The 26628-nt window shown below is 43.3% G+C and overlaps 1 protein-coding gene across 3 annotated transcripts in view; it reads right to left on the bottom strand.

Annotated features, from left to right (window-relative positions):
- Positions 1-26628, bottom strand: part of DCC (DCC netrin 1 receptor) — a gene marked incomplete at its 5' end in the record, with an annotated part of 927493 nt that overhangs the window by 141922 nt on the left and 758943 nt on the right. For all 3 annotated transcript variants that reach the window (XM_083575505.1, XM_083575506.1, XM_083575507.1), the window contains one exon: positions 4100-4241. In XM_083575505.1, the coding sequence (XP_083431631.1) occupies positions 4100-4241 (142 nt within the window). The remainder of the gene's footprint in view (positions 1-4099; positions 4242-26628) is intronic.

Raw genomic sequence — 26628 nt, 5'->3', positions numbered from 1 at the left:
TTCCACTCTATGGCTAGGCTCTATTAGAGAAGCATCATGCTGGTGCTAACTGTGCGCTGCGCCTTTGTTCCCTGCGACAGCAATATATGCTTTTTTATCATTTTGTGTATCTCATACTGACCATGAAGCATAAAGATAAACAGTCACATTTAATTGCAAAGTTCCTCTGGGGAAGAATGTTCAAAATTAAAAACAACACTTTTAAATTTTAGCTGATGGCAAATCTTACAATAAAATCAATCGTCTTGATTTAGAGTCCTTGTTGTAGCTCTGAATTTCTTTGCTATTGCAGCTGTCCTCATTAGTGGGCAGAAACACCTGCCTTCACCAGCAGAAGCTTTTAAGGAGACATAAAGTCTTGCTGCTTGGATATTTAAATCATCTCTTTAAAAGCTGCATGATTTCCAGCTCCTTTGGAAATCCTGTAATACGCAACTAAACAGCAGCAATGAAAGATGTGTTTGCTTCCTTTCCATTTGGCCTACTTAAAAATGAATTTCTACAGCCTTCCTTGAAAGTTCTCGAACAGCTCACTTTATATGCGGGCTGACAAATTGCAACAGATACCCTGCACCTTTGGTTTATTTACAAGATTTTTATTTCACCTTTCAATATATATTTCTAAAGTGATGTATGGCCAAAAATGGAAAGAACCAAATTCCAATGCATCATAAAATATCAGGAAACAGAAAACTGAGAACAGAAATAAAATTGGGCCAAGAAATACAAAACTGCAGGACAGCAAAATTTTTAATAAACTTTGAACTTCCAAAGAAACAATAAAAGAGAAAAGGGTTGTAAAGGTAAGAAAGGTAAAGGACCCCTGGACGGTTAAGTCCAATCAAAGGTGACTATGGGGTTGCGGCACTCATCTTGCTTTCAGGCCGAGGGAGCCAGCGTTTGTCCACAGACAGATTTCCGGGTCATGTGGCCAGTAGGACTAAACTGCCTCTGGCACAACAGAACACCGTGATGGAAACCAGAGTGCACGGAAACACCGTTTACCTTCCTGCCACAGCAGTACCTATTTATCTACTTGCACTGGCATGCTTTCGAACTGCTAGGTTGGCAGGAGCTGGGACAGAGCAACGGGAGCTCACCCCGTCGGGCAGATTCGAACCGCCAACCTTCCGATCGGCAAGCCCAAGAGGCTCAGTGGCTTAGACCACAGTGCTACCCGCGTCCCAGAATTGTATCCAATGCTAGACCTGCTCAGAGTAGACCCATTGAAGTGAAGAGCCACATAAACACCATATATATAAATTACTAATGTACCACTTCACTCAAAGAATTATGGGAAGCATAGTTTGCTAAGGGTGCCCTTACACAGCTACAATTCCCAGAGTAGTTTGACAATCAATCCCTCCTCTCAGGGAACTCTGGGTATGGTAGCTGTGTAACCAGAATAGGTGTCTTCTAACAACTCTCAGCACCGTTCTCTCACTATAGCTCTCAGTATCCAATTATAGCCCAGGGGAAGACCTCCTCCTATGTAGAGAAGGTCTATAGCTCATTGGTACAGCCTTTGCCTTATTTGGAGAAGGCTCCAGCATCTCCCGCTAGGGCTTGGAAACTGCTTCCTCAAACCCTGGGGAGCTGCTGCCAGTCATTGTAGACAAACTGAGCTAGATGGACCAGCAGTCTGATTCAGTATAAGCCACCTTTCCAGAACAGGAAGCATGGGCAGCCAGAAAGGGGACTGAGTGCTGGTGAAATTTTTCCTGGAAAGCCAAAGATGCACATCATCCTTGGCCGCCTCACTGTCACCCTCCAGTTGTTGTTGGACTTCAAGTCCCATCAACCCCAGTCAGCGTGGTCAATAGTCAGGGATGATGGGAATTGCAATTCAGAAGCAGCTGGAGGATCACAGGTTCCTTATCCCTGATCTGAAGAAATTCTCATGCGCTCTGAGATGGAAAAATAGAAGTGTCTGTTGAAGGGGAAGAATGCTTGCAAGAAATTGGAGGGCTGATTTTGCCAGCGCACTAGAAGTCTTAGGCATATCATCAGATAATGTGCTCCCCCATAGGCTTTTGGTGCAAGCTGCTCCTATATCTTTATATGGCTGTAATTTTAGCCTTCCGTTCCATACACAGGCTACCTCTATCCAAACTACTCAAAATTAAATCGATCTCATAACAACCACACTGACAGCTCTTAAATATCACTGAGAGTTATGCAGAAGAAGGAAATTTCATTGGTGCATCGTTACGCAATCACACCAGCTCTGCACAAGGAGCTTCTCAGCAGAATATTCTCTTCTAAACAATGTTTAGAAGGTACATTTGTTCTACTTCATACCTGATTATCGCCTACTTTACAGCTTTCCAAAGGGAATAAAAGCATGTTTTCTTCCAACAATCACACATGGAATTATTCTTTAGAAAATGAAGGGGCGTTTTTCTTTTTTTTATTTTTATTCCTGGACCTTTCTAATTCTGTTCTAATTTGCATCATGTCTTGGTAAGGAGCTTGGGACGGGATCATATGGCCCCCAACATCCTCTAGATGTGGAATCTGAAGGAGAACTTCCCATAGGTGGAGGAGAAACTACCAGAGTCCTATTGCAGAAGTGGCAGAGTTGACCTTTCGCATGAAATATCAAAACAACAACCACATAAGGCACTCTTTTTTCCCCTTCCTCAATCCCTCCCTGTCTAGTAGTGACACTAACAGCATCAGGATCCCCTCTAATAGCAAACTCAGGTGGTTTAACAGGAACAGAGCCAAAACAAGGACCAGAGAAACAAGAGTCCACCTATTTATTTTATCTTCTAAGACTGCATAGTTGCCATTCACAATTGCTGCACTATGTCACTTCATTTTCTGGATATAGCTAAACAATGAGCATGGGTTCAGATGACAGACAACGCCCAACCATGGTTGAACATTGAAAACAGTTGAAAACAGTAAAGACCTGATGAAGAGAACACAGAGGTTATATTTTCTGAGAATCCTCCGGAAAAACACAGAGGTTATATTTTCTGAGAATCCTCCGGAAAAATAATATCTCAAAGGACCTGTTGATGGCATTTTACCATTGTACTGTTGAGAGTGTATTAACTTATGGTCTCTGTGTGTGGTTTGGGAGCTGCACAGTCAGGGGAAAAACAAAGCTGTCTAGGGTTGTAAAGACTGCGGAGAGAATAATTGGGTGCACTCTTCCCACCTTGGATCAAATCTACGCTTCCAGATGTCATAAGAAAGCTGCAGAGATAGTGCAGGACAGTACACACCCCGGAAATGATCTCTTTCAGCTTCTGCCTTCTGGAAGAAGGTACAGGGTTATAAAGACTAGGACTAGCTGCCTGAGAAACAGTTTCTATCCAAATTTTGGTTTTAAACGCAGTGTAAGGTAGTCTCTATGGGAGTATATTGTATTTAATTATGAGGTATCAAAGTTTTTAGGGGGATAACTAGGCTGGGATAGCTGGGATAGCAGGCTTGTTGGTTTTTGAATGTCTGATGTAGAATTTTTCAATTTCGTTGTTCTGTATGGGACAATGACAATAAAGATTATCGTATCATATCGTATCATAACTCAGCATGGTGCAGCAGCAGAAGAAAGATCAAGGAGAAGCAAAGTCCCTAAAATCTCCTGTCTGGGAGCCCACATGCTTACTTATTTGTGCTAAGCCACGGTTTGGCTTAGCAATCCATGCAAAATGGGCCAGAGAGATGTTGCACCACTGTAAAAACGCAAGAGAGAATCCTTGCATATCCAACCTGTCATTAAAAAATGGACATTTCGGTTTGTTTATGAAGAATAAAGAAATACCCCGGTAGCAGCACGACAGCTTTTGGTTTCATATTTGAGTTGGCATTCATGGAAACTAATTTAGGATAGAAACTGCTAGGCAGAATGGGGAATTGTGTTTCAATCTCATTAAGCGGAGGAAAATGGAGAGGCACACACATAGGATAAAGCCATTAAGGAGGAAACAAAGTAAAAATGTATGAGGGTTGTTGCTGTGCAGTCCAATAAGCGTCAGCTAAATGCAAGGGGAATGACATTCCATTCGAACGGAAAGTGTGTTTTATTCCCGAAACATTTCCTTCATCAACAACACTGTAAGGCCACAACTGTGTAAACACTGACCTGTGAACAGGTACCAGAGGTTGTTTGGCTCCAATGTTTCTATCTCACCCCTGCGGGCTGTCTTCCTGTGTCGTATTTTGTAGCCAGTGATAAATCCATTTTGTGTGCCAGGAGGCGGTGGTAGCCAGCTCACTTTGATGCTCTGTAAAACAAAAATGTTAAAGCTGATTTTATTTTTGTAGAAGAGGTTTTATACATCAAGTTATACACAATACTCACCTACACACACACACACACACACACGTATACACACACAATTATTTGACAGTACTCACTCGTACAGAGTACTGTTGCCATTTTGTTTGTTTATTGCCCATGGAAGCCATTTTGTGCTGCCACCTTTGGCACTTTTATCAAAATAGAAGTACTCTTTTTTAAAAACTAAATCATACAAACATGCTAAAACCAGCTGAAGTATCAGGGTGGTGCTCCTTCAGACTCCGGTTTGGGGTCACAATCATGGGAATTCTACTCAATATTGATCCAGAGTAGAACTCCAACGTATAGTTAGCAGAGTAAAAACTTAAGCACATTGCAGGATTCCCCAAAAATAAACCATAGGCAATTAGACCAGAGACTTAAAATAGATCATTGACTGCCCCCCCATGCAAAAAAGGGAGATAAAGTACTTTTCTGTATATAAAACTAAACATCCATGAGGTGTTCATGCCAGGTTATGGTTTTTATTTTTTTACTTTTTATGTGGTGGGCTATGTTCATACAGATGATTATTTGGTCATAGGAGCCTCTCCTTTACAGGTTGTAATGTGGTGACAATGTGCCCTACTTTACAGAGGCTACTCCTCTGTTTGAAGGGTCATCCAGTCAACATCTGGTTTCAAAATGAAGAAACACAAGGAAGAAGAGCTGGAGGGGCCTTGATCAATCAACAGTTAGCAGCACCCGGACAGCAGATCTTAGCAGGCACACACAGGACAACTGGGACTTGGCTACGTTAGTCAAAAAAACAACGTTTTGAATGCATTATAAACATTCAAAAAAATAATAATTCCGATTTTCCATAGTGTTTTTTTCTTTTGTTATAACGATTTAATTTCTGACTTATTTACACTGTTTTTCCTCCTGTGTGTAGATCCACCCTGGTTAGCCTTCCCCGCTATGAGGAGACAGACTGCCTTTCTGTTTAAGTTTACAGCGTCTATTTCTAAATGTGAAACTAATGAAAGAACAAAACAGCACTTCAGACAAGTTTGTTCTAGATCCTGCTAGAATGCAGTCAATCATTAAAACCATGTGTATTTCAGTGATAACAAAACAGTAATTTTAATGTTTAATAGCAAAGTATTTGCATCAGTTGCTGTGATAAAAACGATGCTGTTTCCACCACCTTGGATAGATAATAACATCAGGGAAAGTGGAGGGTCAGTCAGGATTACAAGTTAAATTGGGGGTCAATTGACGCCTGCCAATGACTGCACAAAATCGTATCACAATTCTGCTGCTCCTTCAAAGCCAATTAATAGCAGGTGTCAATGAATACTTTGCAAACATACCCAGTTTTATCAGTAGGAAGTTGATTAGTTCATAAATAAATATAAGCTTTGGCAGACACGTAATTTATTTGCTCATTATAAAACTCGGGTTTGTGTACATGTGTTGCCTAAGATTTTGTTGCGTGATACAATCTCAGCTGTGCTCTATGCAGGATGATACAAAGGGCCCTTATGGCTGAACAGACTGTGTATTTCAATTCTGGAAATGCTTATTTTAAATGTGGGTTTAGTAGCCAGGGTTGTAAAGAAAATTGTAGGCAGATAATGCTTATATGAAAATGCAAATGTTCAAAAATAGCTTTAAAATGCACACCATAAGCCGAAGAGCAAACTTATAAAACACTCTTGAAGTACTATCATTTCCAGAGAGTAGCAACAATCCTATAAAAACCTAACGTAAATGCAATCCTATAAAACAGGATTAAATGAATGGTTTTATCTAGTAGTTCAGATCCACCAGAGTCAATGAAAGCCCTAGTTCTGCAAGGGGTGGAACACCAACACTTCTCTGTGAAATCAACGAACTTCAGATTCTTGAGATGTCAAATCCCAAAGGATCAAAATAAACAATCTATTTCAAGTCCAAGCAGTCAGATAAACTACTTCAATTCTCCTATGGGAATATCCACAAAGCACAACTGCTTACATAACCTTAGTAAGAATGGATACTGTACAGCACAGAGTTGTTTCCATATAAATCTGGGCTCTTTAATGTTACTTGGGTTGCTATTTTAACTCAGAAGGTTTCTCAGCCCACTTTTGGTTGTGCAATGCTTGTGTTAGTTGCTCGTATGTCAGATTACATGATGCCAACCACATACCGTATGTGTTTGTGGTGCAACTGTTCTGTTGATCAGGCAAGCGCCAAAGGCCAGCTCTTGGTATTTACCAGGGCTGTGCTGAAACCTGTCCTCCAATTTTTCAAAAAAGGGGTGGGGGAAGTATTCCTTTTCGGCAAAAGCGTCACAATGCAGTGCATGAAGTCTGCCCCAAACACTGCCTCCTTTGGCTGAAATTAGACACCAAAAAGCAACAGCCCTGTACTTCCTCTCCCAGTAATATTTAGTACAGTAAGATCATAGAATCAAAGAACTGCCTTTTTTCTACCAGCCACATAGTTTCAGCCAAACTTTAATTCCATATAGGTATGCCAAAATGTAAGGGGCACCATTTGCACAATTAGCAATCAGCATTCAGATCTCTAAAATATTTTACAACAACAACAACTTATTAATACCCTGCCCATCTGGCTGGGTTTCCCCAGCCACTCTGGGCGGCTTCCAACAAAAGATTAAAAACACATTAAAACATCAGTCATTAAAAACTTCCTTAAACAGGGCTGCCTTCAGATGTCTTCTAAATGTCAGGTAGTTGTTTATCTCTTTGACATCTGATGGGAGGGTGTTCCACAGGGCGGGCGCCACTACTGAGAAGGCCCTCTGCCTGGTTCCCTGTAACCTCACTTCTTGCAGGGAGGGAACCGCCAGAAGGTCCTCAGTGTCCTGGCTGAATGAGACGCTCCTTCAGGTATACTGGACCGAGGATGTTTAGGGCTTTAAAGGTCAGCATCAACACTTTGAATTGTGCTCAGAAACGTACTGGGAGCCAATGGGCTAATATGGATCAGAACCAAAGAGGCCAGAAAATGTAATCCTTCCTATATCAGAGTTCCAGTCTGGAAACCCTTCCCCAACATTTGCTCTATACCTTTTTTTGAGAAGTATGCATGTTGAAAGAATTACAATGAGTAAATAAACTAAAAATCAACATAAACAAAAAGGCCACAATGCTTTATTACATAGCGCACATCAGCTTTACATAACGCCAACCAACTGAAGGGCTGATCTCTCTTTCCCCCACCCCTATTTTAGAAATCCTAGTCTGAAGTGATGTCTCTGTCATTCCATCAACATGGTTCCCTACCCTCTTTAGCCACTCTGGAGCAGAGGAACCTGGCTGTGATTTCCAGTCCTGAAGTACCTTCAGTCCGGAGTCACTTCCAGCTCCTTCTGGCAACCAACAGCAGGTGCACAGTCTCTTTATGTGTCAGTCACCCTGGCCAGGGGCGGAGGAAGGGAGGTGATGGGGGCGGGCTGCCCCGGTTGTCTTCTCTGAGGGGGGTGACATTTGGTGTGCTGCCCGCCCGCAACTTCCGCCCGAGCCATCGGGGGAAGGGGGGGAGCTGCGCCGCCTTGCTGGCTGCATTTCCCCCTTCCCCCTTTGTTTTGACAGCTGGGGGAGGCTTGGGAGTCACGGGTGGGCGGTGCGCCGAATGTCTGCCATCGGTGGCTGGCTCTGTCCCCGGCTGCAGGGTGCATGCGCCACTCCGTGCACCTGAGCGACTATCCCGTGCCTGGGAGGGCACCTCCGAGCCCCAAGCCCCTCGGGAGCGCGCCCACCCTGGGCAGTGCAAGCATATGCTCTGCTGCTGACCCTGGCTCAATGTTCAGAGCTGATAACATCACCAGTGATGGGCCTGGAACAAAGATCTTAGTGGCTAAACGCAGGGGTCAGCAAACTTTTTAAGCAGGGGGCCGGTCCACTGTCCCTCAGACCTTGGGGGGGGCAGACTATATTTTGAAATATATATATATATATATGAATGAATTCCTATGCCCCACAAATAACCTGGAGATGCATTTTAAATAAAAGCACACATTCTACTCGTGTAATAAATAATAATAATAATAATAATAATAATAATAATAATAATAATTTAATAATTTAATATTTATACGCTGCTCATCTGGCTGGGCTTCCCTAGCCACTCTGGGCGGCTTCCAACAAAATATTAAAATACCATAATACATCAAACATTAAAAGCTTCCCTAAACAGGGCTGCCTTCAGATGTCTTCTAAAAGTCTGGTAGTTGTTCTTCTCTTTGACATCTGGTGGGAGGGTGTTCCACAGGGCGGGTGCCACTACCGATAAGGCCCTCTGCCTGGTTCCCTGTAACTTGGCTTCTCGCAGTGAGGGAACTGCCAGAAGGCCCTCGGCGCTGGACCTCAGTGTCCGGGCAGAACGATGGGGGTGGAGACGCTCCTTCAGATATACTGGACCGAGTTTGTAAAAGCACCAGGCAGGTCCCACAAACAACCCAGACATGCATTTTAAATAAAAGGACACATTCTACTCATGTAAAAACATGCTGGTTCCCAGACCATCCGCGGACCGGATTTAGAAGGCGATTGGGCCGGATCCGGCCCCCGGGCCTTAGTTTGCCTACCCATGGGCTAAAGTCATTTACACAATTGCTTAGTAAACTGTGGCTCAAATTAAGCTCTGCCTGAATCACAATGTGTATAGTGCAGGAGTCTGCTGCATATTGCACGCATTTGCTATAAAACAGAGCTGCACATTTGCATTCATACAGATACAGCGGTCATCAAACATAACTTACACACCGGACTGAGGCCAATTTCCTTTGGGAGGGTGCAGTATTTTCTGCGCTGTCTCGGCTTTTCTTAATCAATACTATTTTAGATGTTGCTTTGGCTCTCGCAGAATCAATGGCAAAGCTGCAAGCTATGCCGTAGCATCATAAAGTTCTTAGGAGATAACAGAAAAGAATACTAATTACCCTACTCCAGACAGAGGGGCAGGGTAACCACCTTAAAAACCCATTATTTGGAGTTGTGATATATCACACCTCTTGATTTCCTAATAGGCCTTTTAGAACACAATGCATGCGTTTGATAAGAAGTGCATTTCCCCCCTAGGAAATTTCGCACATCTTACTAAGGCAGAAGCATTCCATGAGGCAAAGGGAGGCAGCCGATTTTAAAAGCTTTTAAAGGTGGCAGAGTGGGAGACAAGCAAATCTGACTCTATCAGGCACAATGAATGGATAAAAGAGTGGCTGCCAGTTCTGTTTTATAGAAAGCACTCCTCTATTTGAAGGTGACCATTAAAAAAAATTTTTTTTTGGAAGGACTATCTGATTTAAGTCTGGTTTCAAGATAAATAAAGGGGAGGAGCAGCAGCCTCGCCATTGCACTTAAATAGAAGCATTTGGACAGCAGACTGAGCAGGAAGATTTGTGGTAATTCTACTTAAATGGTAGCAATTACTTTTAAATTTAAATGGCTCAGGACCGTAATATCTCAAGGACTGCCTCTTCCCATATGAACCTACCCGGACCCTAGCATTATCTTCTGAGGCCCTCCTTCATGTGCCTCCTCCTTGAGAGGTCCAGAGGGTGGCAACACTAGAACGGGGCCTTCTCTGCAGTGGCTCCACATCTGTGAAATGCTCTCCCCAGAGAAGTTGGCACCTGGTGCCTTCATTATACACCTTTATATACACGAGGGGGGAGGGCCATTTTTGCCAAATATTCTAGGATGGGTGCAATCAAAATACACCCATAGTTCAAGAAGAGCGGGAAGAAGAACATTCTCGGGGGGGGGGGGGAATGGTAAGAAAATTATTGTTTTGCCTGAGAAATTCCGGCCCAGCTTTAAATACATCCACCGTATTATCAAGCTATTTTTTCCTTTCCTAGCTGAGAAGACAAAAATCAATGGGTACTCCCCCACCTCCCGCAACCACACACTTTATTATTTTAAGCAGCAAGGTGTTCTGTGTCTAGCATAACTGGAAAGTAATTGGTTTCACCAGGAACTTAAGCATCCTGAGGAGAAAGGAAGAGAGTGTGACGTCCTGACACGCTGCCAGGAGTGAGCTCTTTCAGCTTCTTCCAGGGGGAAGATCCATTCTAGCAGGTACCTGTTACAGCAGCTGTGAATCTGCTACAGACACCAGCTGCTGAGCGTCAGAAGAAGAAGCACGATATGCAAAATTCATATTCTTTGCTCAAGCTGTGGAAAGCTGGTGTGTGTGAGTTGGGGAGGGGAGCACCTCACATAGCAGAGAATATGATGCATATCTCTGCTTGAAGCACCTTCAATCACCTGCTTCTCTCTAAATGAGCCACTTTATGGAATTATAGGTGCTCTCTCTCTCTCTTGTGTGTGTGCATATGAGAGAGAGATCCTTTTGCTCATCCTCCACACCAAACTGTGGCCCTTTAGGAATCATTGGATTCCATCTCCCATCAGCCTCAGCCAGAATTATTATTATTATTATTATTATTATTATTATTATTATTATTATTATTATTTATACCCCGCCCAGAGTGGTTGGGGAAACCAACATAATATTAAAAACATAATAAAACATCAAACGTTAAAAACTTCCCTAAACAGGGCTGCCTTCAGATGTCTTCTAAAAGTCATATAATTTTTTATTTTCTTGACATCTGATAGGAGGGCATTCCACAAGGAGGAAGCCACTACTGAGAAGGCCCTCTGCCTGGTACCCTGTAGCTTCACTTCTCACAGGGAGGGAATGGCCAGAAGGCCCTCGGCACTGGACCTCAGTGTCTGGGCTGGACAATGGGGGGTGGAGACGCTCCTTCAGGTATACTGGGCCGAGGCCATTTAGGGCTTTAAAAGTCAGCACCAACACTTTTAATTGTGCTCGGAAACTTACTGGGAGCCAATGTAGGTCTTTCAGGACTGGTGTTATATGGTCTTGGCAGCTACTCCCAGTCACCAATCTAGCTGCCGCATTCTGGATTTGTTGTAGTTTCCGGGTCACCTTCAAAGGTAGCCCCATGTAGAGCACATTGCAGTCATCCAGACCACTGCATGGCCAGTGGTCCGGGATGATGAGAGTTGCAGTACAGAAGCAGGGTTCTGCTTGTGTCTACTTATTGTGATCTCAATCCCACTGCTCACTTAACCAAAATGGCACTGACCACACCAAAGACAGAGGTATCAGCCGATTCTTCTTTGAAGAAGTGTGTGTGCATTGCACAAACATATATGTGTGCTGTCCTTCAATTATGAATTTAGCTGGTCTATATACAGTGGTACCTTGGGTTACATGCGCTTCAGGTTATAGACACTTCAGGTTACAGACTCCGTTAACCCAGAAATATTACATTGGGTTAAGAACTTTACTTCAGGATGAGAACAGAAATCATGCAGCGGCAGCGGGAGGCCCCATTAGCTAAAGTGGTACCTCATGTTAAGAACAGTTTCAGGTTAAGAACGGACCTCCAGAACGAATTAAGTACTTAACCTGAGGTATCACTGTAACCTGAGGTATCAATGTTTGAAGGAGGGGGCTCTAAGCAGTATGTAAGTATACAAAAATATAGCAAATAAAAATCAGAGAAGCATTACAAAAAAAGACCAAAACCACTAGTCATCAGTTAAAAACAACACAAGCAGCAAATGAACAAAAAACTCATTGGGGTTTAGAAAAGAGTGGAAGAGTGGCAGATGAAGGTCATGGACTATATGGAATTGGCGGAAATGACTGGCAGAATCCGAGACCAGGGAGAAGAGTTGGTGGAAGAAGACTGGAAGAAATTTAAAGACTATCTGCAGAAACACTGTAAAATTAATGAATGTTAAAATGATGTTGGATTGAAAATAAGTGGCATTAGCAACAAGGTTAACAAGAGTATGCAAAATTGAACTGATAATGGATGAAAATATAGAGTTATAATATGTTAAGATATAGAGTTAAGATAAACGAAAGAGGGTAAGGATTTGCTGATTTGATTATTTAAATGGGGATACAAAAAGGGGAGGTGTGAGGAGGCCAAGGAAATAAGATAATGAGTTAGGGTTACAAAAATGGATTTGTTTTTACTCTTCTTTTTCTTATTTTATGTATTTTTCTATGTTTCTTTTATTGTATTTCTTTCTTTTTATATGATTTTTTAAATTTATGTTTTTGTAAAACTTCAATAAATATCTATTAAAAAAAAATAGAAAAGCCAGAAACCCAATGGGCAATAATGCCAAAAGAGCACAAAGAGGGCAGAGCATATTCAAGCACCACAAAATGCAAACTGACAGTCGGATAGATTGGGGCGAGGGATGGAATTGAGCATCAACGCGGAGGGACTGGCTGGGTGCAATCCACACTGCAATAATAATAATAATAATAATAATAATAATAATAATAATAATAATAACAACAACAACAACTTTTATTTATATCCCGCCCTCCCCCGGCCAAAGTCAGGCTCAGGGCAGCTAACATCAAATATATAACATTGGTATAAAATCAAACAATAATTAAATTACCTCCTGAAAACAGGTCAGAATCAAATTAAAGTCTAATTAGATGGCTTTCCGCAGGGTTAGGGTTGGGGATAGTAAGTGCTCATCGGCTGATCTTATATGGGCCTGTGAGAATGCTGGGAGGCCTCTTTCATACTACAGTGGTGCCCCGCAAGACGAATGCCTTGCGAGACGGAAAACCCGCTAGACGAAAGGGTTTTCTGTTTTGGAGGTGCTTCGCAAAACGAATATCCTATGGGCTTGCTTCGCAAGACGAAAATGTCTTGCGAGTTCCTGCGGGTTTTTTTTCCTTTCCCCCCCTTTTTCCCAAGCCGCTAAGCCACTTATCAGCTGATCCGCTAAGCCACTTAACAGCTGATCCGCTAAGCCGCTAAGCCGCTTAACAGCTGATCGCTAAGCCGCTTATCAGCTGATCCGCTAAGCCGCTTATCAGCTGATCCGCTAAGCCGCTTATCAGCTGATCCGCTAAGCCCGCTAAGCCACTAATAGCGCTAATCCGCTAAGCCGCTAATGGGCTTGCTTCGTAAGACGAAAAAACCGCAAGACGAAGAGACTCGCGGAACGGATTCTTTTCGTCTTGCGAGGCACCACTGTAGTTCTTATACAAAAAGAAAAGGGGAGTCAGGCTGAGCCCTGACCAAAGGCCAGGCAGAACAGCTCTGTCTTGCAGGCCCTGTGGAAAGATGTCAAATCCCACAGGGCCCTGATCTCTTGTGAACGAGCGTTCCACCAGGCCGGGTATTTTGTTGCTGAACCCACGCATATGTGTCTGTGTGTGTTTATGCAGGAGTGCCAACTTGGCCCCGTGACCGTGGGTGTTATGCAGCATGCATGGCCCTGGCACCAAATTTTGTGGGTGCCCATCCCCTTCATGGAGAATTTTGTGGGTGCTCAGGCACCCAAGGCCCCAGGGAGTTGGCACCTATGTTTATATGTGTGTGTGTGTATGGTTGTCGTTGTTTAAGCACTGTCTATGGCATGAAAGTACATTTCATCACATGTAAAAAAATGTCCTCAGTCTTTCAACTGCACATGATTTCTCATGTACATGACTGATCTGCAGAAGGATGCAGGGATCAAGCATGTTAATGTAAAAAAATGTAAAAAGCAAAGGATCACAAAGCTACAACAAGAGCAACCTGTAGATGTGCCACTTCCAAAATGAATTGCAGAAATTCTCTTCAAGTACAGTGGTACCTCAGGTTACATACGCTTCAGGTCACAGACTCCGCTAACCCAGAAATAGTACCTCGGGTTAAGAACTTTGCTTCAGGATGAGAACAGGAATCGGGCTCCGGCGGCGCGGCGGCAGCAGGAGGCCCCATTAGCTAAAGTGGTGCTTCAGGTTAAGAAGAGTTTCAGGTTAAGAACGGACCTCCGGAACGAATTAAGTACTTAACCCGAGGTACCACTGTACAGTCATACCTTGGAAGTCAAACGGGATCCGTTCTGGAAGTCTGTTCAACTTCCAAAACATTCGGAACCCACATTGGACGTTCTGGTTCCAAAGAAAGTTCACAAACCGGAACACTCACTTCCAAGTTTGCGGCATTCGGGAGCCAAAACGTTTGACTCGCAAGGCATTTGACTTCCGAGGTACGACTGTAATTGGAAGATGGGAAGGGAGGACCACTAGGCAGAGCCTACTGATGGAAGATATCTATGCCTCCACCCTAAAACCCAACATATACACTGCATATTAACTTGCTAACCGTGCCTGAGACCACTTGCAGTTGCCTAGGATACAAGCATTTTCAACTTCCAAAACTATGTTGCTGTTTTTGCAAAACATTCTCTGAGCGCTCTCCTCTCTCAATCAACAAAAAGAAAATAATTATATTTGGCTGTCACTTTTAAAACATTAAACCCTTCCAGGCAGCATCAGACTCAAAGCGCAAATTCTAATTTCCATGTTGCCATGTTTATCTTCCACAATTATTTTCATAAATAGCTTATATGTTAAATAACACTTAGTACTGTCAAATTATTTGAGCATTAAAAAAAAAAATACACTGGGAAGAGAACTCAACACGCCAATCCATACATCTATGTCACATGACTAAAGAGAGAAAGGGGGAGGGGCTAAGGGTTGGTTCCCATCTACACGTTCTGTCCTTCAACTCTCATTTGATGGTTCAAAGATGAATGCATGAATTGGCTCTGCTGAATAACTTTGTTTTGGAGCTGATGTGAAGCAATACTGAAACTCCTTGGGGTTCCTTCCAACTCTATGAAATATCTACCTCTAGCATCAACACATGGGAACTCACCACCACTTGATTCTGTACGCCACCTTCTGAGGACCATTATTCCCTCAGAACTGTGCCCGTTAGCACATTAGCTGTCAACGCAGCTCTGTCTACCAAGTATTGTTAGGTGCTGATGGGATAGAATCATAGAATCATTGCGTTGGAAGGGATCCCGAGGATCATCTAGTCCAACCCCCCTGCGATGAGGAATATGCTACTGTGTCATATGGGGATTGAACCTCCAACCGTGCCGTTATCAGCAATACACACTCTAACCAACTGAGCTATGTCTCAGTCAACAACCTAGCTACTGCATTCTGTAGCAGCTGCGGTTTCTGAACTAAGCCCAATGGGAGCCCCACAAAGAGCTTGTTTAAAGAATCTGATCTTGAGGCTTACCAATGCCAGGACCACAGTGGCCAAGTTATCTTGGTCCAGGAATGACTGTAGCTGTCTTACCAACCAAAACTGGGAAAAGGCACTCCTCGCCACTGAGGCCACCTGCGGCTCAAGAGACGCAGAGGTCGTCCCAGTTCTTTAGCTGACTCAGCCTCAAGTTTAAGCGGTCCAGTTTACAGCTTCCAAAAGGCTATCAGTATGCGGTCTAATTAACCTCCGGGAGGGCTGAGCAGACACAGATACAAAACAACAGCTTCCTGGCAAGAGAGTAATCCTATCACTGTCTAATGCCTGTCAGATCGGCCATGTAATGGGCCTGGCATTTGCCAGCAGCAGACATGACTGCCACAGTAAATCCGTCTGCTACGCACTCCCTATTAGCATGCAAATAAACCCATTAAAATGCACGTGTCCATTTAACAACCCATCAAGACAATCCTGGTCTGGAGCAGCGGTTTTTAGTCTTCCATCATACGAAGGGCAGGGGGCATTATGAGAAAGGGTTCAGGGAAGATCGTATTTCTCCAAGGCTGCCTCTCTGAGATGCCAAAGTTCATTTCTAAGAGCACCCTGTGGCTTTCGACCATTTTGAGGGCCACAAGCAACTGTCAATACCTCAGTCCTGTTTTCAATTACAGCCAGGAGAGTGATGCTTTCTAAACTGATGTATAATTAGCGGCTATCATTTTAATTACGGATTGCACCCGTTGCGATTACTTAAATGATAGCTACACCAGGGTCTTGTGATTAAGGGTTTATCTAACGAGGGGCAAAACAATGCCAAGGCAATTAACCTATACAAATTCAGATGAGGAGCAAATCTCTAAAATATTTCTTTCTTTCTTTTTTTTAAAGAGGATTTCCATTTTAAACAAGGTGGATACACTATTCCTTTAATCCAGAAGTACTGATATGAAGGGGACAGCAATCACCATAATGCCACTAATCACTTGCCTCTCTATGGGGTGGGAAAGTCATTTGAAATAAGCCAATTGTCCATCAGGACAAAAGGCATATCGAGAGAAGCTCCCAGCAGATCACCCTGACTTCTAATCGGTTTTATTAAATAGTTGTGCTTTGGCAGAGGGAATGGTTTTGTGCTCTTTCGGTTTCACATTTCACTTTTCTGCCGCAATAGCAACTTTCTAGCAACTTTCTGGTATGCGCAGGAAGAAATTCAGTGAACTGTGAAAGCTGCATAATTCTCTTCAGCATTGTAGCTGGGAACAGCATTCACTGAAGACGCTCTGCTGGCATTCTGACCATTTACTCTTCATACCTAAGTGTACTACATGCCCCAGAGGAGTACTTGATTTGCACACACAAAAAACCAAACATGTTTTAGTGTTGTGGCTCAGGGGAACCTCAGGCTTGGGGACAAAACTCCCAAAGACATGCTCTGAGCTTGTCATCATCATCATCATCATCATCATCATCATCATCATCTTACTTACTTACTTACTGATTGATTGATTGATTAGGCTATTTCCTCATATTGCAATAATGCCATTTGTCTTTTGCGAAGGAAACACACATGATAAAATGACTGGTTTTTGAGCGGCAGGACTACAGCATAATAGAAAGAGTCACATCCATTATTCTGTCTACTTTTGGTAACCTCTAGGTTTGGAAACTTCAACTACTGCAGAATTCAGAGGCTAGGCTGCTCCCTGGGGCAAGTCAGTCTGAGCACATAACATCAACCCTGGCCCAACCGCACTGGCTGCCAGTTAGTTTCCAGGCCCAATGCAAAGTGCTGGTTTTGACTTATGAACCTTTCATTGGCTCAGGACTTCAATATCACATGGACCATCTTTCCCCCTAAGGGAGTCACTCCAACCCCATAGCTTTCTGCCAGAGCCCTAAACTGGGTTACTCTCAACTATGGCTAGTTGAACTGTATCATATGTGTAACCCAGGGTTTGAAGTTGGCTTGATTCCACTATCCATAGTTAAAAGACTAACCAGAGTCCACGTTCAGACATCACAGCAAGTTATGGTTATTTAAAACGGCAGTGCAAACCACTGAACTCTTCCGCCCAGCCTTACCAGAGATGGAGGGGAGGCAAGTGGGCCAGGGAAGATGCTGGGTTCTTTCTCACAAACACGACTGGTCACCATGCTTGAGCATCTTCTGAGAGCTCACATTCCGGGAACAAGCATCCCCTGGACCAGTTCTTCCTAACATCATTGCAACTTGCATGTTCATCTGCCTCTCACTATGGCCCAGAAAACAGTGATGAAGTGAGGAGGAGGCACTTGCCAGATAGAAAATCTTATTGGTTCTCTACCTGGCAAGTAAGCAGGTGGTACAACAGATAATGGTGGTGAAGAGATGGCCTCACTGAAGGAAGCATGGAGGGAGTCTTGTCAAAGGGCCCTCTAAAACTGTCACTGCTCATAACAAGCCATGGTTTACTGTTACAAGCCCAATGTCTCCTTTGGCTGCCAGAAATTCTACATTCTCTTTCAGAGATGTGATCTTCTGCTTGTATCAAAAAAGCATCACCGTCACATTTTAAATACTGCCTGTACACTTCACCCTGCCGAAGGCTGTTCCCACATATACAATTTGATTGAACTCTATTTGTTCCTTTTCCTTGAGCTCCCTTCTCTCTCAAATCTATAAAATATTGTATCCTTAAAGGAGACCCCCCCCCGCTCCTTGGCACCACATACCGTCCCTGACTGCAGTCGACCATGAAAACACAAAATCTTTACTAATGATTTTCCTTTTGATCTCTCTATTTCCCTCTTTAGTTTTGTTAAATTCTAGGGGGCCAGAAGGTTTCTGTAATTATCAGGAGATTCAGCGATTGGGCTTAGAGGCGAAAGGAATATGACTGGAAGTCACCAGAGAGTGTAGCACATTGCATTGATTTTTATAGGATTAATGGCCAGGGTCATTCAGGCATAGGTCTTAAAATTTTGCACCCTGTGGCATCTATTTAATTAAGTTACTTTTTATTCCACGACACATGCACTAACATTAAGCAGAGTGCTTGAAAATCAAGAACTTTGCCATGAAACAGCTCTCCCCCTTGTTATTCATTTTTAAAAGCTCTCTTTCAAAGTGATTTCCCCCCCCCATCCATTGAAATGGAGATTATTTCCCAATTACAAAGCAATTATATTGTGAAGGAGCCAAACATTTGAAAATGATATTTAGACCTGCACCTTTGGTATTCAGCAGGTATGTTAATAGGATTAGTAATAGTAGTATTCATCACATAAAAAAATAGGGGGAGCCACAAGAAGGTCTGGTCTAAAATATGGTTGTGCCCTTTGCTGGGATGCTCCATTCCATTTTTATAAGGGCATAAGAGACTGATGGATCAGGCCGGAGAGAAGCCATCAAGCAGGACTTGAGTGCAACAACAATCTCACATTGTTCCCACCAATTGATATTCATAAGTCTACTGCTTCTGACAGTAGACATAAGCATAGCCATCCAGCTTAACAGCCATTAATAAGCTAATCCACCATGGAGACACAGGCACTCAGATGGTGTGTCCACAGTAGTGGGCAACTTAGGAATGGCCACTGGGAGGAACACAGAGAGAAGAAACACCATGGTACATCTGCATCAGCACAACTGGACGCCTTTATCTGCCCCACCTGCAACAAAACATGTTTCTCCTATATCAGTCTCTGCAGCCACAGCAGACACCGTAACTCTCAAATGGTTTGACTTTACCCGCAAAGGCGTACTCTTCCATTGGCTCCCGGGATAGGCGGATGCCAACAATTGTTTAAAGCTATCCAACTTGATGGCCACCACTCTCTCCCTTAGACTGTCCATTCCCCCCACCAAAAAAGCAACAACCCAACCCTTAGTTAGCATTCTGTGGTTACTGCATGTGCTCATGTATCATTAGGCTGTGTTTTTTTTAAAAAAAAGTTTCTTTCCCCTCCCCCTTTTAGGGTGCTCTCCTAGCAATCTGTTATAGATCTGCAAACCTGAGGCTGTCCTCAAGCTGGTTTTCATACTAAGTCATGTTAATTGGTTCATCTAGACCAGTATTGTTGAAACTGACTGGCAACAACTCTCCAGGGTTTCACATGGGGATGTTGGGCACTGGCTGGATGATGAGGAGTGGCAGGAGGCACCAGCTAGGGAACCCCCAAGGGATATCTCAGAGGAGAATGGAGCTGTTTTGCCTCTGTAAGGTTCCAGCATAGAGAACAAGCCTGCTTTGGGTGGACAGGACTGGTCCAGAGCCTAAGTGTATTTAACTGCTAGTCCAATGCACCAAGTGTAGTTCTGTGGCTTACCACATGAATCACCTCCGCATGGGTCCACAAGGCTCCCAGTTTGAGCTCTACACCTCCTGACACACATTTGGTGCCCCAGCACCATTGGAAGTATTGCCTCTGCAGCAGTGGTGTAGCGTGGGTTGCCAGTGCCTGGGGCTACGCAGAGGGGGTGGCTGGAAGGGAGGGGAATGGATGGAGTATGCATACACATTCAACTGCCTTACGGCGCCTGTGTCACCCAGGAAATCTTGGCCGCAGAGATAAGAAAAGAAGTGTTGTTCCCTTGTTTGGAGAGGTCACTTCCGGGTACACATGGAGAAGCTGTTTTCAACAGAGACCTGTGTGACATTAACATATGAGAGTGCTGGAGGTGAAATAGATTACCCAATCAGGACCCAGGAGGTGGAGTCAGAGGGACTATAAAACCAGCTCTGGGAGGGGCAAAGGGAGGAGTTCATTGGGAGTTGGGTGGTTGGTTGGAGTGGGAGTGAATTGGGATAGAGTTTGTGGGTAGGGTGAGTTAGTGTAGCGAAATAAGCTGAGTCGGGAATAGTTAGGGGCTAGGAAGACAAGTAAATATCTGAGAGGTGGTTTAGTGAGTGAGAGCAAGTAGCAGAAGTTATAGGTCTGGATAGGCACCCCATGATTGTAATTGACCGATACCATTTATGAAACCACATGCTTGTTAAAGAAACAAAAGTTTATGTTCCAATTTAACCCTGACTGGACTCAGTATTGTACCAGGTAGGGCCTGGGTGGTGGCAGTGAGAACTAAAGTGGTGGCACAGGGATCAATAGACGGTGAAACGTCTGGGGACCCTGTGTGATTGCCACACCCTGTAACTGTATTGAGGCAGCACCAAATGTCAAAATTTTGCACCCTCTAACAATTTTGTGTCTAGGGCAACTGCCCCTGTTCCCCTACCCCCAGTGGCTACAGCACCGCTCTGCAGAAACAGCTTTGTGAGTGGCATGCGCAATTGAGCCAGGCCTGGCATTCAGCCTGAGCTCTCTTGAGTTGACGCGTCCTCCCCTTATGTTCCGTCATAAACTATAAGATGGGCCAAGAATAGCCTATTAATAATGTATCTTCTTTGTGCCAAGTTAGGTCAACAAGCGCACACACAGAAGCTTCTTAGTGTTTGGGACTTCCTTCGCACAGAAACTCGCCCAGGTGTATTTTAGAGGGACTGGGAGACTTCCAAACTGAAGCTGACATTTGGCAGTGGAGGTTAAGCTGAAATATTTATCTCTGTGTCTGTTCTGCTGATTTTTCAATTGGCTTTTGTGGATATGTTTCCATGCATTATTATCAGCCTTTGGGTAAAATAAAACCCTCAGTGAATCAAATAGATGGGAATCGGGAGGAGAAGAAACCACATAATTCCTGTAAGCTGCTTCTCATGGCACACCAATCCAAACTTTGGCTTAACCTGCAGGCTCCCAGAGAGGCACTCACAGCCACTTTGCTCGACCCGGGTCCTTTTGTCTGCTGTGTCATGCTCAACTCAGCCACATTTTAGCATTGCACAACATCTGAACAAGAACTCTAGATTAAGTTCTCTCCTCTCTTTTTTTTATATATAAAATATTTATTGAAATTTTACAAAAAACAAAGGTTTACAGAATAAAAAGAAAACATATAAAAAGAAAGAGATTTTAAAAAAAACATACAAAAATACATAAAAAATAAAAAATAAAAATAAAAATGCAAAATGCAAAAAACGAATAAATAAGAAAAAATTAAAAACAAATCCATTTTTTTGTATCTTTAAACTCGTTAGCTTGTTTCCTTGACCTCCTCACACCTCCCCTTTTTGTATTCCCATTTACATAATCAAATCAACAAATCCTTACCCTCTTTCATTTATCTTAACTCTATATCTTAACATATTATAACTCTATATTTTCATCCATTATCAATCCATTTTTGCATATTCTTATTAACTTTGTTGCTAATGCCACTTGTTTTCAATCCAACACCATTTTAACATTCATTAATTTTACAGTGTTTCTGCAGATAGTCTTTAAATTTCTTCCAATCTTCTTCCACCAACTCTTCTCCCAGGTCTCGGATTCTGCCAGTCATTTCCGCCAATTCCATATAGTCCATCACCTTCATCTGCCACTCTTCCAGGGTGGGTAAATCTTGTGTCTTCCAATACTTTGCAATAAGTATTCTTGCTGCTGTTGTTGCATTTCAATAACAATTTTTCAGTAACATGTTTCTTTGACTTCCTCATACCTCCCCTTCTTGTTTTCTAGTTCAAATTGTTAATCCAGCAAATCCTAATCTCTTAACATTCCTTTTAACTAACACCTTATTTTCCAATCAACTTTTTAAATTTTATAACTTAAACAATTTTAATCCCAATTATCTTCAATCTTTCAAAGTTCTATAGTATTTTGAGGTTAAGCCATCCGGCCCTGGAGATTTACCCAACTGCATATTCTGAATGGCACCTTCTACCTCCTGTTCTGTAATTTTATGGTTCAGCATTATCTTGTTTTCTTGAGAGATTTTTTGTAATCCATTTGTTTTTAAAAATTGGTCTATATCAAACTCTTTCTGTGGCCCTTGTGTATATAACTGTTTAAAATACCTCTGGAAGCATTTTCTAATTTCCACTGGATTCTGAATGTTCTTTCCTTCCACTTCCAAATTAGTAATAGTATTGAGCTTTTGTCTTTTTTTCATTTGCCAAGCTAGCAATTTTCCACATTTGTTAGCCGATTCAAATGTCCTTTGTCTCATTTGTTTGATTTTCCATTCAATTTCCTGATTCATCATCTTCATATATTGCACTTGATATAACTTTATGTCTCTCAGAATCTCTTGTGATTTTGGTTTCGCTCTTAGTTTCTTCTCACCCTCTTTTATTTTTTTCCAAAATTTTATCTTTTTTCTCATTTTGGGTTCTCTTCTTTATTGTATTCTGTTGAATCAGAAACCCCCTCATAACTGCTTTACTTGCGTCCCAGATTATTCTTTTTTCAGTAATAGTATTCAAATTTATCTCAAAATAGTCTCTCAAGGTTTTTTTGGGCCTTCTTGATAACCCCTTGATCTCTAAACAAGGTGTCATTCATCCTCCATCTGAAGGAACCGATTGGTGTTAGTTTCATCTCCATTTTCACAGCATTATGGTCGGAGAAGGTTTTTGGGCAAATTTCCACTTTTCGAGTCTTAGGTGCCAGTCCTCTAGTTATGCATATTTGGTCAATTCTTGTCCATGTCATTTTGGCTTCAGAGAAGAATGTTCCCTCTCTTCCTAAGGGGTTCTAGATTAAGTTCTCTCCTCACCAGTTAAAGCCCAGGGTCAGCGATGAGCTTAACCGCAAGTAGTGATGGGGGAGACATTTGATCCAGTTTGCATTTAAAGGCAAACCTTCATAATTCACAAGGGTGGTGCTGTGGGTTAAACCACAGAGCCTAGGACTTGCTGATCAGAAGGTCGACGGTTCAAATCCCTGCAACGGGGTGAGCTCCCGTTGCTCGGTCCCTGCTCCTGCCAACCTAGCAGATTGAAAGCACGTCAAAGTGCAAGCAGATAAATAGGTACCACTCCAGCAGGAAGGCAAACAGTGTTTCCGTACACTGCTCTAGTCCGCCAAAAGCGACTTAGTCATGCTGGCCACTGTACACCTGTACACCGGCTCCCTCGGCCAATAAAGTGAGATGAGCGCCGCCACCCCAGAGTCGGTCACGACTGGACCTAATGGTCAGGGGTCCCTTTACCTTTACCTTACATAATTCACAATTTCCAAAACATGTGATAACTACGAATTTATGGCATCATTTTCTCCGCCTGCATTGCATTTATAACTAGGGACACGTATGATACATGCAAATCTGGGGTTCCAAATAACCTGATCTTGGGTGCTTCCAGGCTGATGATTATTCTATATTATTATTATTGCGACAAAATGTTTCACCCACCCTTCGCCCTAAGTTCCCAGGGCAGGTTACGACAATTAGAATACAATTTTAAAAGCAGATTTAAATGACTTAAAATTAAGAGAAATAAAGTGGGTCCTAGCATTATCCGCTCATTGTTCTTTCATTCTGTGGTTCAGAACTATCTACATTTCAGCGGATACATTTTCCTGCCTCCCTTCGTGCCAATGCTAACTCGCTTTCACATGGCAAAGAGTGGAAACTCCACATCAGAAAACCTAGTGTGGAAGCACCCTTTATTTCTGGAGTGTTGCCAAAGTCTTAGCAACCTATATGAGGAAGGACCATAGCTCGGTGATAGAGAATCTGCTTTGCATTTTCATTCTTCAAATCTTCTCTCTGGTGGCCAGCACTCTGCAGCCTTCCTGGATGCCTGTACAGTGCAGCCTTCCTGGATGCCTGTACAGTGGTACCTTGGGTTACAGATGCTTCAGGTTACAGACTCCGCTAACACAGAAATAGTACCTCAGGTTAAGAACTTTGCTTCAGGATGAGAACAGAAATTGCGCATCGGCAGTGCGACAGCAGTGGGAGGCCCCATTAGCTAAAGTGGTGCCTCAGGTTAAGAACGGACCTCCAGAATGAATTAAGTTCTTAACCCGAGGTACCACTGTACATCAGTTAAAGTCCAGTGGAGGACATCTTCCCATGAAAAGAATGACCAGAGCATGCAGAAGGTTCCAAGTCCAATCCCTGGCAACTCAAGGTAGGGCTGAGAGAGATCAGGGTCTGAAGCCATGGAGAACTGTTGGTGGTCCGTGTAGACTATACTGAGCTAGATGGACCAATGGGCTGACTTGGTGTAAGACACCTTCCTGTGTCTTCCATTAAAAAAATAACCTGGCTCTCTTAAAACCTCTGTGCATCCCCAGCGAGTGCCTAATTCCTTAAAGGCTACTGATGCACACTGAACGTTGATTAAATCACAGCATGAAAAGGAATCTTGCATCTTGCTATTAAGCGTAGGAAAAAAGCTTAATAGCAGCATGGGGCCAGCCATCATGGGAATCACACGGGAGGGAAGATTTAAGCAGCTGAGGAAGGGCTACCCAGCAGGGAAAGGAAGGTTGGGGGAGAAAGAGGGTAAAGTACCTCTGATCCTACCCACTGCCATATTTGGCCCAGTCCCCTGCAACAAACTACCTGTCCTTTCCATTCTGTCAAAGCTGACATTACACTAACATTGGTGGGGGAAACCCTATATTACTGGGTCTGCTACAGTTTTGCATAATTGTTAGCAATAAATCTTTAATGTTCGGCCCATTTATAATTCCCTTTTTCTAAATGGGAGTTTGCATGATCTTAGATATGTTCTCATACAGACCGGAAGACACATTCACATTCCCTGATGCAACTTCTGAGACTTCAGATTTGCATCTACCTTTTTCTTCAAGGACCTCATTTAATCCCCCACAGCGACCCTGTGGCATAGGTTAGGCGGAGACGCAGTGAATCTCCCAAGGTGACACCCAGTGAGCTTCACAGCCAAGTGGGGATTTGAACCGTGCTTTCCCAGGTCCTTGCCTGACACTCTAACCATTACACCACACTGGCTGTCTTGCATATGACTTGATCCATTTCTCAGCCAAGTGATCCATTGGGAACAGCAGTGCTTAACGGCTCAGCAGGGCTACCAGATTGCCTCACCGGGGCAAGACAGTTTGAGCATATTACACCAATCCTGGTCCAATTGCACTGGCTGCCAATTAGTTTCTCAGCCCAATTCAAAGTGCTGGTTTTCACATATAAAGCCTTAAGTGGCCCAGGACTGCAATACCTCAAGGACCGCTTCGCCCCATATGAACATACCTGGACCTTGAGATCAGCCTCTGAGGCTCTTCTTTATGTGCCTTTTCATCGAGAGGTCCGGCACCACAACAATGGGCCTTTTCAGCAGCGGCTCCCTGTTTTTGGAATTATTTTATTTTATTATTTATATGTCGTCCATCTGACTGGATTACCCCAGCCACTCAGGGCAGCTTCCAACAACACAGTAAGAATGTTTTCCCCAGGGAGGGTTGGCTGGTGCCTTCATTATACACCTTTAACCAGGTCTTTGGCTGATTGGAAGGGGGGATTTTTGGGTTAGTTTCAGCCCCTGGACTGACTCCATACCCTCCAACATTTCTCTGATGAAATTAGGTACGTCCTATTCCATAACAAGCAATGACAAACCTAGACAGCATCTTAAAAAGCAGAGACATCACCTTGCCAACAAAGGTCCGTATAGTTAAAGCTATGGTTTTCCCAGTAGTGATGTATGGAAATGAGAGCTGGACCATAAAGAAGGCTGATCGCCAAAGAATTGATGCTTTTGAATTATGGTGCTGGAGGAGACTCTTGAGAGTCCCATGGACTGCAAGAAGATCAAACCTCTCCATTCTGAAGGAAATCAGCCCTGAGTGCTCACTGGAAGGACAGATCCTGAAGCTGAGACTCCAATACTTTGGCCACCCCATGAGAAGAGAAGACTCCCTGGAAAAGACCCTGATGTTGGGAAAGATGGAGGGCACAAGGAGAAGGGGACGACAGGGTTATATGGTTGGACAGTGTTCTCAAAGCTACGAACATGAATTTGACCAAACTGCGGGAGGCAGTGGAAGACAGGAGTGCCTGGTGTGCTCTAGTCCATGGGGTCACGAAGAGTCGGACATGACTAAACGACTAAACAACAACCGCAACACTTCCACAACAACAACAACAACTTTACTATTTATACCCTACCCATCTGACTGGGTTGCCCCAGCCACCCTGGGCTGTTTCCAACATATATAAAAACATAATTAAACATTTTTTTAAAAAGCACTTCCCTATACAGGGCTGCCTACAGTTGGCTCGGGGGTCAGATAACTCCATACCCTCCAATGAAAATAAGGGTATCATAAGGAAAAGCAGGGCACTCTGGGATCAAATCAGAAACTAGGACAGCTTCTGTAAATCTGGGACTGTCCCTGGAAAATAGGGACTCTTGGAGGGTCTGTGACTCTGCCCACCCAGGTGGCTCCTCCTGGACAAAAAGGAGCATAGACGTCTTCCTGTTCCTACTTGGGC

This window comes from Podarcis filfolensis, assembly GCF_964270895.1.
Source record: "Podarcis filfolensis genome assembly, chromosome: 11".
Lineage (NCBI taxonomy): Eukaryota > Metazoa > Chordata > Lepidosauria > Squamata > Lacertidae > Podarcis > Podarcis filfolensis.
Note: the sequence above shows the minus strand (reverse complement) of the source record. Positions and strands in the feature narration are given on the sequence as shown.